Here is a 16,112-nt window from a genome sequence, read left to right on the forward strand (position 1 = left end):
CAGTATCGATAACACGCCCACGTCGTTTTCCACTTCTTTCATGCTTTTGTGTAACGCAAATGATTAAATTAGCAACACACTTGTCCTTTGAATGAATGGTTTTTCAAATTGTCATTGACTAAAAAAGACATTTGGAATTGATCAATGATTCATTTGCGTTTTTTTCATTACACTTTAAAGAATGTATTTATTTCAAAGATACATGTTATAAACTTAAAAATAGACATTGCAATAAATCTGATTAATTGGCTATCTTTTTATCACTCTTTGCAGAATTTACTTCTTTAAAAGTTACTCAACTCAAAACAACAAGTGATTAATTTGCAATCCTATTATCACTCTTTATTTAAAAGCAAAATGTTATCAGCTAAAAAGATTACATGAATAATGAGTGATTAGTCGACTATATTGTCCTGACTCTTTGTAAAGCAGATTTATTTAAAGTTACATGTTTATCAATTAAAAACAATATGTAATTAATCAATGATTAATTTGCTATCATGTCATCAGACTTTGTAGATTTTTTTGATTTTTATGGTAAATGCTATGAACTTTAAAAAAGACAGGGCGATTTAACAGTGATTAATGTGATATCCTGCCTTCACACATTAAAGAATTGATTTTATTTAAAAAATAAAAATAAAAAATAGACTAAAAAAAACATTTTGTTTAATCAGTGATCAATCTGCTAACTCGTTCATCACACTTTGTAGAATGTATTTATTTCACAAGTAAATGCTATAAACTTAAAAAAGGACATTGCGATTAATCCTTGATTAATTTTCTTTTATGAATAATCAGTGATTGATTTGCTATTCTGTCATCACGCTTTGTAGAATGTGTTTTACTTCAGAGTTGAATATTAAAAACTAAACATGAGGATGTTGTGATCAACCAGTGAGTAATTTGCCATCATGTCACCACACATTCATTCATTCATTCTTTTTCAGGTTTTTGGTGATCAAGACATTGTGTGTCTTTCCTTGCCCCGCCCTTGTTTTACTGGTTTCGGCTCAACCAGTTTAGTGTGTGTGTGTGCGTGTGTGTGTGTGTGTGTGTGTGTGTGTGTGTTAGTGTGTGAGTGTGTATAAGTAGTGCCAGTAGTACCTGTGGGATCACTTTACTGTCCCAGAATCTCCACTGCAAATTTGTGAAGTTGGCACCATGGCCTCTGAGCACGACAACTGTCACCTGTGTAAGGAGTACCTCAGGGATCCTGTGTCGATCCCCTGCGGTCACGTCTTCTGCTCCATATGTCTGAAGACGTACTGGGACCACGCCGACCACACGGGCAGCTACATGTGCCCGCAGTGCCGGGTGACCTACAACAAAAGGCCGACGCCCAGACGCGTCGGAGGCTCCCGGCACTCCAGTCTGCAACGCAACTCGGAACCCTTCCCGCCGCCGCCTCCGTCGCCCGACTACAATGTGGCGGGGCCGCAGGATGTGGGCTGTGACATCTGCGTGGGCAAGAAGAACAAAGCTGTGAAGACCTGCTTGATGTGCTTGGCCTCCTACTGCGAGAGGCATCTCAAACCTCATTACGAGTCAGCCACTTTTAAAAGGCACAAGCTGGTGGATGAGATTGGACATCTGGACCGGCAGATCTGTCCTCAGCACCAGAAAGGTCTGGAACTGTTCTGTCGCACAGACCAGATGTGCATCTGTGTGCTGTGTACCGTGAAGGAACACAAAGGTCACGACATGGTGTCTGCTGAGCAGGAGAGGGCTGATGAACAGGTAAGCACAGTACTTCACTTTTTTGTTTTTTTTATAAAACAAAAAACAAACAAAAACCCTATATCACGAAAAACTGAAGCAATTTTCCCTTATTTAATTTCAATATGTTTCAAAACCAGAAATTGGAACACATTTTGTATACAGTTTTACTTTAACTTTTTCATTTCCAATACAAGACCAATATTGGAGCCTTGAGCATTGGCCAATATTGATCCGACGATATGATACCATTTTGTAGTGTGAAATGTTAAAAAGTTTAGATCAAGTGAAATTAGTCAAACAGAGAAAAAAACAACTAACCTATTCATTATTAACCATCTGAATTCACTTATGCTGTCTTTATGTTGAAGTGGAGTGGTAATAGTAACCTCACAGCCACAATAATCCATAAAGTTAAGCTCATGACGCAGTGAGTTGAATGATGCGAACACGTTTGTTACTGGATACTTTCTAGCATGCTTCTGCCTTGGATAGTATGTTTGTGTAAGTATTGTGAAAATATAATTATTTGATAAATGTTTACAGTATATTGAAAAAAGTGCTGTTTAGGACTGTAATATTGTAATATGAAGGACACATATTACCTATGTCTAGCACAGAGGTCAGCAACCCGCGGCTCTAGAGCCGCATGTTGCTCTTTAGCGCTGCCCTAGTGGCTCCCTGGATTTTTTTCAGAGATGGAGGAAGATGAAGAAAAATATATATTTTTTGTTTTATGTATATTCTGTAGGAGAAAAAACATGACACAAACCTTCCTAATTGTTAGGAATCCCACTGCTTTTGTCATACATGCTTCACTGATGAGAGTATTTGGCAAACACCGTTTTGTCCTACTAATTTCAGTGATCCTTGAACTCGTCGTAGTTTGTTTACATGTACAACTTTCTCCGATGCTGCCAGAGAAAGACGTGTTTTATCCATCCATCCATTTTCTACCGCTTATTCCCTTTTGGGGTCGCGGGGGGCGCTGGCGCCTATCTCAGCTACAATCGGGCGGAAGGCGGGGTACACCCTGGACAAGTCGCCACCTCATCGCAGAGCCAACACAGATAGACAGACAACATTCACACTCACAGTCACACACTAGGGCCAATTTAGTGTTGCCAATCAACCTATCCCCAGGTGCATGTCTTTGGAAGTGGGAGGAAGCCGGAGTACCTGGAGGGAACCCACGCATTCACGGGGAGAACATGCAAACTCCACACAGAAAGATCCCGAGCCTGGATTTGAACCCAGGACTGCAGGACCTTCGTATTGTGAGGCAGACGCACTAACCCCTCTGCCACCGTGAAGCCCGACGTGTTTTATGCCACTCCTTTTTTTTTCTCATTTTGTCCACCAAATGTTTAATGCTGTGTGTGAATGCACAAAAGTGAGCTTTGTTGGTTTTATTGATTTGCTGGAGTGCTTATCAGGCATATTTGGTCAATCCATGACTGCAAGCTAATCAATGCTAACTTGTTATTTGGGCTAGCTGTATGTACATATGGCATCATTATGCCTCGTTTGTAGGTATATTTGAGCTCATTTGATTTTCCTTACTTATGTCTACTGTGTAATTAATATATATTCGCATGTTTTATTTCACTTTATCTGTATGTAATATTGGCTGAATTTTAGTTGCTTTCATTACACACTTATATAAGGATTGTCTTTTTTTGCCGCTCCAGGTTGTTGTTTTTACTTTGTATATTTGGTCCAATATGGCTCTTTCAACATTTTGGGTTGCCGACTCCTGGTCTAGCATGTGAGCTATTGTGTGCTTAGCCATGGTGTAGCTGCTATGTCCTAGTAGTGTATACCCATAATGTTCACTTTTTGTAAATGACTTTACTAAAATAGAAGCTAAGAATAACCTTGTGTGTTTATTGGGGGAAATTGAGATGTTAACTGGCTGTCCAGGTTTGCACAAGTAAACACACTGCAGAACTGTTTGTATCGGACATTATATCAAACATTTTACATGCAAACACATACCACCCTCTACTTGTATTATTATTATTATTATTTTTTTTTTTACAAATATCGGACCTAAATCTAATACCAATATTGGAGCAGGACACTCCTAACCTCTACATAGATAGATAGATAGATAGATAGATAGATAGATAGATAGATAGATAGATAGATAGATAGATAGATAGATAGATAGATAGATAGATAGATAGATAGATAGATAGATAGATAGATAGATGGATGGATGGATGGATGGATGGATGGATGGATGGATGGATGGATAGATAGATAGATAGATAGATAGATAGATAGATAGATAGATAGATAGATGGATAGATAGATAGATAGATAGATAGATAGATAGATAGATAGATAGATAGATAGATAGATAGATAGATAGATAGATAGATAGATAGATGGATAGTACTTTTTTGATTCATTCTGCAGAGTTCCTTCAGGAAATTCGCAATGTAGAAATGACTAATTGTAAGTTGAATATTTTCCTGCATTAAAAATCATGTTTATAATCTTTTATATTAAATGTTTAACATTATGGGAGCCCTCTAGACATTATACAACACCCTTTTTTAATCCAAAAATATAGTAATGTAGCCTGAACTTTGCTCTTAATGGCTTTGTACTGTTCCTTTTGTGTAAATAAGTAAGTGGATAGAAGTCAACAGCAAGCCAAACTGCGACCAAATTAACTACAGGAGTGAATATTTATTTTTAATTTTTATCTTTTTATTTATTTTTTTACAGACGGAAATAATTTTGTAATACATTAAAATATTTTGATATATCATAGTCCGTACAGCAAAAGGGTAATCCGTAGAAGCACACTCTTTATGGACAGGCACCCACAGTTAAAATATACATCATCATATAATATACAAAATACAGTACAATACAATTCCTTTCAAAATCTACCCGACCTACCAACAGGTTGACATTTATTAGAAGGAATCTCTAAATCCACCAAATCAGTCCTATTATTCAAATTTGAATAAAAAGTTTGCATCCTAAAGATTTGAGATAATCTCATCATACATACTGAGCTCTAAACTTACACTTACTTTATTGTCATTAAAATTTGAACTTTGCAGCACCAATAAGAGCAACATTTTGTTGCATTAGCTCGTTGCCGTGAAGGATAAAAGAGCATAAAGGTGCAGATATAAATAGATTTATTGTACAGATAAGCATATTGCACTTTTGCATATGCATATATATTTTTTTATATTCCAGCAAGTTAATCCGTTTTTGGGGGAAATTTAGGGAATTATTATGATGCGTTCAAGAGTCTTATGGCCTAAGGCAGTGGTTCTTAACCTTGTTGGAGGTACCGAACCCCACCGGTTTCATATACGCATTCACCGAACCCTTCTTTAGTGAAAAATAAATGGTAAATACTTGTATCGCGCTTTCCTACCTTCAAGGTACTCAAAGTGCTTTGACACTTTTCCACATTCACCCATTCACACACACATTCACACACTGATGGTAGGAGGTAATGCAAGACGCTAACCACGACCCATCAGGAGCAAGGGTGGAGTGTCTTGCTCAAGGACACAACAGACGTGACAAGGTTGGTAGAAGGTGGGGATCGAGCCAGGAACCCTCAGGTTGCTGGCACGGCCGCTGTCTCAACGGCGCCGCCCCCAAAACGTTTATTTTTTTTCAAATTCAAGACATCCATCCATCCATCCATTTTCTACCGCTTATTCCCTTTCGGGGTCGCGGGGGGCGCTGGCGCCTATCTCAGCTACAATCGGGCGGAAGGCGGGGTACACCCTGGACAAGTCGCCACCTCATCGCAGGGCCAACACAGATAGACAGACAACATTCACACTCACATTCACACACTAGGGCCAATTTAGTGTTGCCAATCAACCTATGTTCTTTTTACAAAATGAACCATGCATGAACATCACCTTGTTCAAAGAACAAAACCATCACAATGCATGAACTCACAACAAATAACACACCTGCAAATCAGATGGAAAATTAGAGGGAACATTGTTTGGGGGTATCCATAATATGCCGATAGGAACACATTTTTTTTTACACGATGAGTCGGGTGTGTCTTAACCTCCGCGGCGGAGGCTCCGCCGAACCCCTGAGGCCGACTCACCGAAACACCCTAGGGTTCGATCGAACCCAGGTTAAGAACCACTGGCCTAAGGGAAGAAGCTGTTACAGAACGAAGAGGTTCTGCTATGGAGGCAGCAGAACCTCTTTCCAGAGTCCAGCAGTGAAAATAGTCCTTGGTGGGGGGCGGGAGGAGTCTCTACAGATTTTCTGACTAATGCGAAATCCTCAGCCTTAAGGGGTGTGCTAAATGTACTAAGCATAAGGTTGCACTAAATTTAGCTTAAAATGCTTTTTAAAACTGTTTAAAGAATTTGATTCATTTACAAAGCTATTAATCTCATTCCAGATCATTGGGCCTCTACAGGCCATACTAACATCTTAGATTTAATCTTAAATTTATATCGTGCTTTTCTAGACACTCAAAGCGCTCACAGAGAAGTGGGAACTAAAGCTTTTACACTTTAGATGATCATTGTATCTCTTAACAAAGGTTTACTTCTACAAACGTTTGTAGTTCTACTTTTACTTCTAACACTTTATCACAATTGCACAAAATCGCACGCACAAGAATCACTTTAATTACCACAGTAATTACCGGACTACAATACCGTTCATTCAATGACTGTAAATAATGTAAAAACAATAGTATAAAGAAGTCATACTGTTCCATTACCTTTGTTCATACTACTGTCACTACTCAACTGCCAAAGAACTGTAGACACCTTAATATTTGTTGCTTCCTATACTGTATATATGTAACAGGTGGTCTTTTCCTCTGTGTTGTGTGGATTTCATGGAACACAACCGACACCATGGGTTTCTCAGCTGTACTTTACTGATAATACACAGAATACAATTGTCGTGAATAACTTTTTGCCATCGTAGAGCCCCTCTCCCGTTATCGTAGACAAAAGGGCGGGGTTACATACAACAGTAAAATAAGAACATACCTGATAATACACAGAATACAATTGTCGTGAATAACTTTTTGCCATTGTCGAGCCTCTTCACAAATATAATGAACAAGAAAGTGAACTTAAATGCTTAACAAGAAAATACATTTTCTGTCGTCGCATGGACGCCTGCCTCTCCCATTACCGTTGACAAAAGGGAAGTTGGAAGGCATGTCCAACGCATATAAAAAGACAGGTGTCACAGTAATTATTGCAGTAGGAGGGACAACGAGACAATGGTTCCACATTGACAAAACATCAAACAATATTCAGGTATTCACATGTGACTTACATATTGTGTGTAATTATAACAATAACTCAACATTATAAAATACATTATTAACAAGACGTAATTGACCCTGTTATATAAACTGTTAATACTATTTGATCTTGCACTGGTGCTGTGTTTGAGTACTGTACTTCTACTTGTACTGATACCACTACCATAACTACTGTAACTTATTGTCTTGTAATTAATGTACATCAGAGCCATTCAATGTTTTTAATTTTTTCGTATTTAGTGTATTAGATTCTGTAACTAGTGTCTGGATCCCACTGTACACAATATCTGAAGAGCATGGAAAAAAGCATTTCACTGTGGTGTAGTCTGCATGTGACAAATAAAACTTGAACTTGAACTAGTGTTATGTTTATGAGATTGATATCTAAAATTCTGTAATAACAAAAAACATTTTCAATGCTTGAACATGCTTAGTTTAGGCCAAGAATACGCAGAATAGCCTATGCTTGAAAACCAAAACAGAGGGTATACCCTGCCATATGCTGGAGTGCAGCTGGGATAGGCTCCAGGCCCCCCATGACTTCGAAAGGGACAGGGGGTATAAAATGGTTGGATGGATGTACTACTGTGTAGATAGTGTGTAGAATGTGTGATTGTGAAAGAAAGTGCTACAACTCAACCGTCCTTATACTGTTGTCATAGCAACGACTTGGCGCTACTCAGGCTGAGATCCAGGAAAAGATTCACGATCGCCTCAAACAGATGGAAGAACTGAAACAAGCAGTAGACGCGCTAAAGGTTGGTACCATTAAGCGCTGATTCAGCACTGAATAGACGCTCACATTCCTGCATGTTGAAAGAGATGAGTTGAACGCCGCCCTCTTGCCTCCTGTTTCCTGCTTCCTGTTTCCTGTGCAGACGTCAGCCCAGAGAGCGCTGCAGGAATGTGACAAGATGTTTGGCGACATGATGCGCTCCATAGAGAGGATGCAGCAGGAGATGGCCAAGCTGATGTCCTCCAATAAGCGGGCGGCGCTCAACAGCGCCGAGGGTCACATGGAGCGTCTCAACCACGAGATCTCGGACCTGAAGAGGAGAGACAACGAGATCACTCAGCTGTCCCGCACCGAGGACCACATCCACTTCATCCAGGTAACGCGGGGGTCAAAGGTCACGGAGGCGTTTTAAAAAGTAATCCAGCACTGAAGTAATCAGGTCATGTGTTGACAGAGTTACCACATGCTGATCGCCCAGACGGAGAATGAAGAGTTGCCCACAGTGATGGTGAACCCTTATTTCACATTTGATCCCGTCAACAAGGCTGTGTCTGAAATGAAACAACACCTCAATGAATTCGGCAACGAGGAAATGGTCAAAGTGGCCAAAACGGGTAATGGAATACGTATATTATGTTCATATTTACACTCGGTAAAATAAGTGACTTTGGTGATGTTTCATCCCCACGTTTATGTTTGTTCTGTCAGCAGAATGAGGGTGTTACTGTACTTTGATGATGTTTTATGCACACATTTACACAATATTTGTTTTCACAGTCAACAAAATGACCTTCTGCGAACTGGAGGACGGCAAGAAGAAACGTTCTCTCAGAGGTGAGTTAAATGAAAAGCTTACATGCGATTGGATGTGAGCTGCAAAATAATTTGATGAGTTTTCCATCATTTAAATAGAAATTTAAAACTTAACAAAACATTTTTGGGCCTCAAAAAAAAGACAAAAAAAAGAAAAAGAAACATTGCAGTCAAAATCATAATCAATCAATATTTACTTATATAGCCCTAAATCACGAGTGTTTCAAAGGGCTGCACAATCCACAACTCAATGCTCCTTGCCCCCTGGGCGACCGGTGCAATGGACGTCGAGTGGATCTAGCTTACTATTGTTACAGTCCAGTCCATAGTGGATCTAACATAATAGTGAGAGTCCAGTCCATAGTGGGGCCAGAAACGACCCCTGGCAGCCGACTTGGTTTCTCAGATTGGAGAGAATGGATGTTATTAACCATTGGCGACTTTAAAAGGAGACATATTTGTGGCTAAAGAGGTGAGGGAATTGCGAGCATACTCAACCCAAAGGAGGTGGGAGGACCAGGACAAAGGGTATCGATGGCACACACAGCGTAGGCTAACAAGGTCATGATTACGTGACCAACACCGTCTGGGGATCAAAACCTGATGAAAGGTGGCTCGCAAAAAAGCCTTCCAAACCGGGGATGCGGACTGCGGTCCTCTCTCCGAGACTTGGTCCAGAGGGGTACCATGTAGGCGGAAAACGTGCTTGACCAAAAGATGAGCAGTGAGCCATTTTTGAAAACCGGTCGTCGGTCGACCACAATGAGTTTGATGGAGATGCCTGCGGGAAACTGGAAGGCCTGTGATGAATTTTAAGGCGATGTGGGACCACAATAAGCCATGTTTACGCGGCAACACTCTTCATATAAAACAAATGTATAAAGAGGAACTGCAGTGTCACTTAGTTGCGGCTTCAAACGGTACGTAACATGACGCCCTGTCGTCACCAATCATTGAGGAAACCGCTTGCAGCACTTTTCTCTTGCAGAATTTTTTTTTTAGTGTGTGTTTTTGGCAAGTGGGGCTTTTTTCTTTGCATATGTGTTTTGTTATCCTTCATCATTAATCATTAACCTGCTCAGTGGCCTAGTGGTTAGAGTGTCCGCCCTGAGACTGAAGGTCGTGAGTTCAAACCCCGGCCGAGTCATACCAAAGACTATAAAAATGGGACCCATTACCTCCCTGCTTGGCACTCAGCATCAAGGGTTGGAATGGGGGGTTAAATCACCAAAATGATTCTTGAGTGCGGCCACCGCTGCTGCTCATTTCTCCCCTCACCTCACAGGGGATGAACAGGGTGATGGGTCAAATGCAGTGGATAATTTGACTATTGCTAGGACTTTAACTTTAACTTTAATTCAAGCGGTTGTAGCAAAGCTTGTGTCTGTGTTCCTGGATGAATTGATTATGTTGATTATTTATTTCCAGGTTAGTCATAGCTCAATTATGTCAGCACTGCTCAAATTATATTTGTGACGAATCAAATTAAATGAAATGAAATCAAATCAAATCAACTTTATTTATATAGCACATTTAAAATTTACCACAGGGGTAGCCAAAGTGCTGTACAATGAGCAGGTTAAAAATGAGAACCGAGCAAACACAACACAACACAAAAAAAACATGATTAAAAAAAAAATAAATAAATAAAATAAAATAAATAAGACATAAAAACATAAAAAACAGGTTCACAGCAGGTATATAATGGGGCGCCATTGCAGGATGGATATCACTCAGTGTTAAAAGCCATAGAATAAAAGTATGTTTTTAAGAGAGATTTAAAAACAGGAAGAGAGGAGGCTTGTCCAACACTCAGAGGTAGGTCGTTCCAAAGCTTGGGAGCAGCAGCGGCGAAAGCTCTGTCACCTGTAAGCTTCAGCCTTGTGTCAGGGACCGTCAGTTGCAGCTGATCGGCTAATCTTAGGGATCGGGTGGGTCAGTAAGGCTGAAGGAGGTCGGAGAGATATGTTGGCGCGAGGTTGTTTAGACATTTAAAAACAAATAGGAGGAGTTTAAAATTGATTCGGTAACGCACAGGGAGCCAGTGAAGGGACGCTAATATAGGAGTGATGTGCTCACGTATGCGGGTCTGTGTTAGCAGACGAGCAGCAGAGTTCTTCAAAATCTGCAGGCGGGCAAGAGAGGCCTGGCTAATGCCTATAAAAAATATATATATATATATAATTTACTATATACAGGGCATTGCAGTAGTCTAAACGATTCGAGATGAAGGCGTGGATTAATTTCTCGAGATCATGTCCTGATAGAAGCGGTTTCACTTTCGTTATTTGGCGTAATTGATAAAAGCTTTTTTGAACGACGCTGCTGATTTGTTTTTCGAATTTAAAATCTGAGTCGAACTTTACCCCCAGGTTTGTGACACAGAAAACACACACAAAAGCTCTTTAAGATTTTTACTGAATTAGTTCAACCTCAGAAGTTTGGTTGTAAAGACAACATATAGAAAAATATTACATTGTATTAATGATAATGATAATTATATATTGAATACTATCAGCTGCTTTGCTGCTGCTTGTTTTTTTTATTGTGGTTGAAATTGGACGTCAGTCGCTTGTTTAAATGTTTGCTTTTGATGACGTCAGCGACTTAGCATGTCAATGAAGCCATTTTGTTTGTGCTCTGTAAATAAGCTAACTTCATATACTCATTCTTGATCATTATTGACAAAGATGCAAGGTGACTAATGTAATCATGTGATAATTTTCTGCGTACAACAGCGGAGGAAGCCCCCGTGTACAGATCTGTGCACGTGCATGAACCTCAGCACAGAGATGACTTCCTGAAGTGTGAGTCGCATGATCCTCTATGCTCATCTTCTGTGTTCTTCTTCTGGCTTATTTGGCATTTTAATCATTTCCCGCTGAGAGCATGCTCTTTACAATCACAGTATGTATTTATGAATATAATTTTGTTGTGGTGTTAGTTTGTTGTGGTTATGGTGTTAGTTTATGTCGAACATGCAATCCATACAACTACAAGTACAATACAATTCATCACGTTTCTAGTTTCTCATTACAGCATGTCCGAAAAGGAGTATGAAGAAGCATAACTTAGCTTGGTGTGAACATGATTTTAAAAAGCTGATGGAGTAAGAAACATACTAGAGATATTTGTGTTGATACTTCTAACATTCCAGATAATAACCCGGGCAGAACTCGCCGGGTGTCTCACCAACTGTGACCTGCAAAGTTGGAAATTGGCAGGCAGGTGACCCTCCAATACCTGCAACAATTATTATTAATATGATATAACACGATATCATGTCATATATGATATATGAAAAGATATATGATTTAACCAGAGGTGGGTAAAGTAGCCAAAATCTGTTCAGAGAGACACTACTACAGCATGTACTGCAAAAGATGCACATTTTACAGTCACCTATGATGCTTTAACAGAGCTAATGTTAGCTTTTGCGCAGCTAAAATGTAAAAAACATGTTTTATCTTGTTGGGAATGGAATCTTAGCAGGGTAAGATGTAAACATTTCTGCTGACACAGAAAGTGATATAAATGTTGTTTTTCATCATTTGTAAGTAAACATTGTGATGACGTGTCACTTTTACAGTGTGTAGTTTGAGTGCGGTCATGTGACTGCCAGGCTCCGTTTGCGTGGGGAAATGGAGTCAAAGGTCACTAGTGCTGACGTTGGATTGGTGAAACAGAGTCATGTGACAGAGGTCTCTCTAACGAGTTCTATAAATATGTCTTTGCAAGCAGTAGTCAGTAAGTAAATATAATGATATAAAAAAAGCGATTGGAATTAAATTCGATGTAACAAAGTAAACGTAGTGTTACTTCTTCACAAAAATACTCAAGTAAAACTAAAAAGTATTTTTCATTTAAAGTACAATTTATTTACTTAAGTAAATGTAGCACTTTACTACCCACCTCGGTAAATAATATATGATTTGATATGATATGATATGATGTTATATTATAGGCTGTGATATGATGTATGTTATGATATGGTAGGACATTACATGATGTGATGTAATATATAATATGTTATGGTACATTTAGGATACATAATATGGTATGATATGATATGATATGATATATGATATGTCGTATGATATGATACAATAAATAATATTGTATGGCATTATATGATATTATATTATATGTTACATGATATGATAAATGATATATTACATGATGGGAAAAATTATATGGTATGATTGATATCAGATATGTTATGAAATTATATGACATGGCATGATGAATGATACGATATGATACACAACATGTGATTTATGTTATGATGTATGATGTATGTTATTTTCATCATCTGACATTATTTAATAAGATATAATGTATGTTCAGTAAAGCGGTCTCACTATCTTTCCTGCAAGTCATGAAGCTTCCAGACCAAACCTTCTCCTCAATAGGCACGCTCTATCACTCTTTCGCTCGGCCCACTTTATCTTTCTCTCTCTCTCTCCCTCTCTCTCTCTCTCTCTCTCTCTCTCTCTCTCTCTCTCTCTCTCTCTCTCTCTCTCTCTCTCTGCCTTGCTCTCTTCCACATTTTAAGGATAAATATTTTATATTCTGTCTTCTTTACATTTTCCTTAGATTTTTAATGTTTTTAAAACCCGACACAATCGAAGCTTCTTATCCCTAAAAGTGCTTCACGGATAATACATATACCTTTAATTGAAAAGTACATAACACTATTGATTTTGTAGTGTGGAATGTTAGAAAAGGTTTGATCCGGTGAAATGAGTCCAACAGAGAACATTGATAGGTATGAAAATCACTAACATATTTATTATTAACTGTCTGGAATGGATGTATTCTGTCTTTACGTTAAAGTAAAGTGATATTTTTTTTTTTCCGAAACGTAGTGGTCACGATAATTAATGAAGTTATGTTCATGATGCAGTAATATGAATGATGCGGATATGTTTATTACTGAATACGTTATAATACACTTCTGCATTTAAGATTTGTATATGTAAGTAATCCATTCATCCATCCATTTTCTACCGCTTATTCCCTTTGAGGTCGCGGGTGTCTAAGTAATATGTAACTATAATTATTGGATACTTGTTTATATTGACAAATGTGTTGTTTTAGACTGCAATATTGTTCAATGAAGGACAATTATTATTATGTCTAGCTTGTATGCTATTGTGTGTTAAGCTGTTGTGTAGCTGCTAGTTCTTACTCGACTATAGCTTATCATATTTACCTTTTGTAAATGACTTGACTTAAATAGAAGAAAAGAACAACGTTGTGTGCTTAATGGAGGACATTTGGATGCTAACTGGCTTTCCAGCTTTGCACAAGTAAACACGCTGCAGGACATTATATTATATATTTTACATGCAAGCACATAAGCAAAACATACTTGTTTTATTGTTGAAATCAGATCAATATCTGACACAGTATCAAAATCGGATCAGGACACTGCTATAATTATCATCTTGTGTTTGTTGAGTAAATTAATTATATTTTCGTTATTATTTAACAATAACAAGTATTTATACTAACAATTATAATATCATATATGTTTTATTAATTAGATTTCTCATGATATCGATTATGATGAATAATAATATTTAAATATTGTTAATTATTTAAAATATAAAAATTATAAAAAATAATGATATAATTATGTTGACATTTTGCCCTGCAGCTTGATATGTATAGGAATATTCAATGTGTTAAAAGAAACATGAAGCATTATGAAGTACTGTATATTACACAATATTAGATCCTACGCGATCAATAATAAAGTATATTTGGCATAATACAAACTTTGTACTTTTACCTGCACTGGAGTGCTTTTAGTGTGTTTCAACCAAAATAGAGAAATTAATAACCTTAAAGTTCAGACCTCCTTCAGTTGATTTGTGGAACTAAAAGCTGCATGATGAAGGTTTCAGCTGAATAATGACTTTATCCTAAAAGTGTAACCTTCTCCAATCCATGTTTTTCCTTCTAGATGTTTGCCAGCTCACCTTGGACCCAAACACAGCCTACAGGCAGCTCCACCTGTCTCGGGGTAACAGGAAAGCGACCCTGAAGAGAGACCCTCAGAGTTACGGTGACAACGCCTCCAGGTTTGACTCCTTGCCTCAGGTGCTGTGCATGGAGGCCCTGTCAGGCGGCGCCTACTACTGGGAGGTGGACTGGAGTGGGGAGGGGGCTGCCATCGGCGTCACCTACAGAGGCATCAAGAGGACGGGGTACGGAGACAGCTGCCGTATCGGCTACAACCGCAAATCTTGGAGCCTCTTCTGCTCGGACGCCAGCTACTCAGCGCGCCACAACAAGGACCAGATTGAAACCCACGCCCCCTACTCTTCTAGAATCGGGGTCTTCCTGGACCACGCCGGAGGAACGCTTTCTTTCTACTCCATCGGAGAAAGCATGTCTCTCATTCACCGCTTCAAGGCTTCTTTCAATGAGGCCGTCTATCCGGGATTCTGGGTTTGGTACGAGTCTGCCATCACGCTCATACAGCTTTGATAAACAGGAAAACATCCCTTGTAAATGTATATCTATTACGATTATTTTTGAAGATTGATTCAAAATGGTCAAGAACCGATTATTAAAAAGACGTTTTTTACTTGCTGCATGTATACGGCATTTGGCATATGCCAAATAATATATTGTGAGAATACAAAATGAATCAAGAATCACTTCCAAATGAAGTTGTGAGTTATTCACAGATTCACATCCCTAATAAACAAATGTACAGTATTTGCCTATGCTTGTCAATTGTAAGACAAATTGGATAATTGACATGAATTTGTAATGTTGGGAATCTTTTGTTGTTGATTAAATATTGTACACGTGTGTGGATTTGCAGGATGGGATAAACAAAGTGAATATAAATCCGCTTCTTGATCAAAAGCAGCTGTAATTGATTGATATGTTTTTGTGATTTTCAATATGCAGCATTTATTTTTGCAATAAACATTTTGTAACAAGGAAATTCTGTTATGATTTGCGTCAAATTCTTTCTGTAAATGCACCAAACTTCATCATTTCGGTATATCGTTCATATATATTAAGTAACACAAGAACACACGTATTACCCTGCCCACTGGGTGTGAGTTTTCCTTGCCCTTTTGTGGGTTCTTCCGAGGATGTTGTAGTCGTAATGATTTGTGCAGTCCTTTGAGACATTTGTGATTTGGGGCTATATAAATAAACATTGATTGATTGATTGATTATGTGCGTTGTAAATATTGAAAAACTGCTGGCACTTTTCACCTGAGATTTTACTTTCTTGCCTATAAAGCACACTATAAATACTTTAAAAACCGCCATCAGCATTTTCTTTGCATGCATATTGACCAAGGTTTAGCAAAATTATTGTGAGCTAACTCAGAGGAACTACTTTTCTGACATAGTGACACATCGCCTTGCTCACAGCGCCTCAGGCTACTAATGAGACTTATGCTAGCTAATGCAGTTGCTGCTTCTGATGAATCAATGGTCTTTAAGTATGAAAAAGTTGGAGCGCATAAATTCTACACGTCGCTATCTAAAAATCAATACTGA

General features: G+C 38.5%; 1 protein-coding gene across 3 annotated transcripts; it reads left to right on the forward strand.

Moving 5' to 3' along the window:
- The first annotated feature begins 1,054 nt into the window (after positions 1 to 1,054).
- ftr83 (finTRIM family, member 83) lies at positions 1,055 to 15,540 on the forward strand. Of its 3 annotated transcripts, none has more exons than XM_061898235.1 (8): positions 1,055 to 1,740; positions 7,687 to 7,782; positions 7,903 to 8,136; positions 8,215 to 8,374; positions 8,538 to 8,594; positions 11,312 to 11,380; positions 11,731 to 11,797; positions 14,545 to 14,684. In XM_061898235.1, the coding sequence occupies exons 1-7, from the start codon at positions 1,165 to 1,167 to the stop codon at positions 11,772 to 11,774; spliced, it is 1,236 nt and encodes a 411-aa protein (XP_061754219.1). In that variant the 5' UTR covers positions 1,055 to 1,164; the 3' UTR covers positions 11,775 to 11,797; positions 14,545 to 14,684. The 3 variants fall into 3 exon arrangements, with proteins under 3 accessions (XP_061754219.1, XP_061754220.1, XP_061754218.1); XM_061898236.1 differs by having other exon boundaries at positions 11,731 to 11,801; positions 14,545 to 14,683; XM_061898234.1 differs by lacking the exon at positions 11,731 to 11,797 and having other exon boundaries at positions 1,060 to 1,740; positions 14,545 to 15,540.
- Positions 15,541 to 16,112: the final 572 nt, after the last annotated feature.

This window comes from Nerophis ophidion, linkage group LG04 (assembly GCF_033978795.1).
Source record: "Nerophis ophidion isolate RoL-2023_Sa linkage group LG04, RoL_Noph_v1.0, whole genome shotgun sequence".
NCBI lineage: Eukaryota > Metazoa > Chordata > Actinopteri > Syngnathiformes > Syngnathidae > Nerophis > Nerophis ophidion.

What these genes read in the sequence shown, in the direction of transcription:
- ftr83 (XM_061898234.1), top strand. Translation starts at nt 1,165, where the DNA reads ATGGCCTCTGAGCACGACAACTGTCACCTGTGTAAGGAGTACCTCAGG. An exon ending in AAGCAGTAGACGCGCTAAAG is followed by an intron (nt 7,783 to 7,902) that starts GTTGGTACCATT and finishes TTTCCTGTGCAG; the next exon opens with ACGTCAGCCCAGAGAGCGCT. An exon ending in CAGAGATGACTTCCTGAAGT is followed by an intron (nt 11,381 to 14,544) that starts GTGAGTCGCATG and finishes TTTTCCTTCTAG; the next exon opens with ATGTTTGCCAGCTCACCTTG.